The 3740-nt window shown below is 34.1% G+C and overlaps 1 protein-coding gene across 1 annotated transcript in view; it reads left to right on the top strand.

The window, feature by feature from the left end:
• The first annotated feature begins 624 nt into the window (after window positions 1–624).
• Window positions 625–3740, top strand: part of LOC117105484 — a 15949-nt gene continuing 12833 nt past the window's right edge. Inside the window, exons 1-4 of the mRNA XM_033246647.1 lie at window positions 625–856; window positions 1429–1531; window positions 2464–2577; window positions 3117–3237. Coding sequence (XP_033102538.1) covers window positions 837–856; window positions 1429–1531; window positions 2464–2577; window positions 3117–3237 — 358 coding nt within the window. The 5' untranslated portion in view covers window positions 625–836. The remainder of the gene's footprint in view (window positions 857–1428; window positions 1532–2463; window positions 2578–3116; window positions 3238–3740) is intronic.

Here is a 3740-nt window from a genome sequence, read left to right as displayed (position 1 = left end):
TACGAACGCATCATAATCGTATAATAAACTGCCCTTCCCCTGACGGTTTTTACCGGGCTGACCAAGCCGTCGTACTTGGCTGGGTAATAAGAGAAAAGAAAGAGGGGAGAGGGAGGGAAAGAGAAAGAAGAGGAAAAGAAAAGGAAAGAAAAAGAGAAGAGAAAAATAAAGACAATAATAAAAAGGAAGATATCATAATAACCAGACTCACAACACCCTGCAACCCCTTCTCCACTTCAAAAACTGTCATAACTCCTTTGATCTATGCTGCCCGATGGCGTAACTACTGGGGGACAAGGGGAAAATATCTATCTTTGAAAAATCTTCGCCACCCCTTTATAAATGCCCTTTCATCCCATGAAAGTGCCTAAAAACCTCAAATTTTGCGTGCATTTCTTGTTAACATGGCTCAATTTCCTCTAAAAATTGCACATTTATGGAGTTTTGATCAATTCCAACGAAATTAGAATTAAAAACACCGGGGGACAAGGGGAAAATATCCATCTTTGGAAAATCTTTCTCCACCCCTTGACAAATGACTCCTCCCCTGTGCACTTTTACTAGGTTTAGGATATGATCACATCTAGTATACCCGTAGGCTTGACTAATTAGTTCAGTTTACTAGTATTAGATACTGGTTAATTCTCACAATTGTTTTAAAATCTATACAAACACATGCTTTTGATACAGAAAGTTGATACCGAAGTCCGGAATCAGAAGATGAAAACAGGCAATCATACAGCTTGTAATGCACGATTGTTATATTTTACAGCATCTCAGTAATCAATACGTCAGCCATACTGTGCACACACCTAAAGAGGCACTGATAAACAACCATGGAGCATCAGCCTGATGGGTGAGTATTGTACTGTACCATTGAACAATTCAGATAGAACAAAATATCTTTAAAAATGATTCTAGTTTAATGGATTGGCATGTTATTTTACGATCAATTTATCTGGATCAATATGTATATATGGATTTCTTTTTAGGATTATCCAAAAACAAAGATATTTTTGACTTGCAACATAGATAAAAAAAATAAGCATAAAGTACTGTACTTTATTATATCTATATTTTATTTTCATGTTAATGAAAACTTTTAATTAAAATATAAAAACTGTTTTTATTAAAATATTTTCATAAATTTTGTTAACAATGACGATAGTGATCGAATGTCCAGTATTGCAATTTTAAGGAAGTACAGTCTCAATTGTCTTAAGAATACAGACCTTTCCTGATTTGGGGGATGTATGAGCACCCATCACACCCCCTGGATATGGTGATGATACCTGATACCTGGTGATGATGTCAAATATTAAAATTCATCATTCACGATTGATAAAAGTAGTCTGTATTAATTATCATTTCAAAGGAAAATATACTGTAAGATTCAGTTACAAACTTTGCTTGTGTATTATTTCACAGAAATGTGTTATTTGAGGCTCTGGAGCACTGTGACTGGCAAGAAGCAAGACGTGTCTGTGAAGAACATCCCAACCTTATTAACACTTACAGCAGCTGGATTGTGGTGTGTATTCAGCTGATTATATACAATTCTGGGTGTGATTTAGTGATGAATTATCATTTTATTGGTTCTTCACTTCAGGCCTAAAGTTACTGTAGTCCCAAACATTGCCTTAAGGCCTGTCTAGACTCTGTGACATGCCCAAATATGGTGATGATGACATCACATTGTGACCATATTTGGGCACATGATGACTATATTTGGGCATACAACAGTTTTTTTGTCAAAGAACATTTGATAGTGTGGACAGAGCTTTAGTAGTAATTATTAGCTGTGTGAGGCTTGTGTAGGCCACGGCTTGTGTAATATCCTCAGCTAGGAGGATTCAGTGCTTATGATGTCCATCTGTGCAACTGTTCTTTGTACAGTGATTTCAATGTTTGCACAGGCAAATTTACATTCTTTCTCCACCCTACCTAGTTCCATTCCAATATGTTCTTTACCCTCACAACTGATTCCCAGCCAAATCAAACTTTTTTTGCTAAAATGGAAAACACAATTGCCAAAACACGCTGTAGCAAATCTTGGCTTGTCATTGCCAAGATATTGTAAGGGGTAACAACATAACCACATCAGATTTTTTTCTAACATTTCCTAATAAAAGGTTGACTTCTATGGTGGATTATGATTGACCATAAAACTCTGGCAAACATTGTGTGTGTGGGGAAGGGCATTAAAGTGTTAGTTGGTCTTGCCAGCATTTATTTTTTAAATTACTGTACTTGCATTTTCTGATCCCCTGGTGTAAGCTGATCCCCTCAACCCTAATTTACACTGAATATAGAAGGGGTGAATTAGCAACGTTTTTATGTGTGTCTTACACTATACAAATTGCTTACAATTTTGTAAAAAATGGGTCCACCTACCAACGATTTGAATGTTTGATGAAGGTATGTATGTTGTTATTTTGTACATTTGTATGTTTGTTTTTTTAGTATAAGGAAACACCATTATTACATGCTATGACACAACAACCCCCTGCACCAGAAGACTTGATGCTACTGATGGTTGAAAAAGCTACAGTAGGGAATATAGAATATGAAAACTGGGTAAATGAAATTCAAAAGCATTGTATGTTATTCAAAAAACAAAACATGTATATATATTATATACCGGTAATAAACTAATTAACTCAGTAAATTACAGTCAATTATTTCATTCTGGACTAGCGGTGAGATTTGTTATAGTTTTATTTAAAACTGAGTAGCCAGCCTATGATCATCATTTCAAAATATAATATACAAATAAAAAAAAGTTTTAATGTGAGTGATAATGATGTTTATAGATTAATTTACACTATTTACTGGCTATATTGTTGAAAAAAAATGTTATACTGTATCACAATTAGTCTTGCTTGAAAATATAAATTGAAATTGTGTCTTAGAAGAAGTGAAGCTGTCTTTTTAATTATTATATTGTATGTATGGTTTTACTTGAAAATAATCATTAAAAAACATTGAAATATGTAATATTTATGTATAAAATTATTAAATATGTGCAGCTAATGACATGACATGTTATTGTGATTAGTTATGTGTGTTGTTGGTATGTTTGTAATCCTTTGCCTTATTTTATGTTTGTCTTTTAGTTGGGTGAAACTATTATCAGTTTTTTGGCAAAGCATATGTATACATCAGCATTGAGATGTGCATTGGAAAAGTCTGCAAGCAAAATAAACACAGGAGACAATTATGTTGTAGTATTCAATGGTAAATAAAGTTAATATCAAATTCAATCACAAACCTGAGTCAGCTAAACTGGTTGTAGCTACTGGTGTGTCCACAAAGAATTTTCTGTGGCAACTCCATATCAGAATTTTTCATTTTGAACTATTCCATTTCTCAGGGTTCAATTTTGGGACCTCAGTGGTTTTCGTGAAATTTTAACCTTTCTTATCATATTTATGCTGATGATAAACAGGTCTATATTTCTTTTAAACTTGCTGAAGAATTTGATATGAAGATTGAATCTCTCAGAAATTGAAAACTTGGATGTCCGAAAACTTCTAAAAGTAAATGAGCACAAGACAGAATTCATCGTCTTGTTCCCCTCAACAAAGGAAAAAATGCCAAGACCTCCACATCAACATTGGGGAATGTCAGATCGATCAAGTACCTCATGTATAGAATTTGGGTATTACGCTTGATTCTTCAATGACTTTGAGTTAGCACATTCCCAAAATCACCAGCTCCTCAACATATCACTTGTGCAA

Source organism: Anneissia japonica, unplaced genomic scaffold (genome assembly GCF_011630105.1).
Source record: "Anneissia japonica isolate Jap-2015-1 unplaced genomic scaffold, ASM1163010v1 scaffold7028_len109220_cov148, whole genome shotgun sequence".
Taxonomy (NCBI): domain Eukaryota; kingdom Metazoa; phylum Echinodermata; class Crinoidea; order Comatulida; family Comatulidae; genus Anneissia; species Anneissia japonica.
This window is presented reverse-complemented; position numbering and strand designations above follow the sequence as displayed.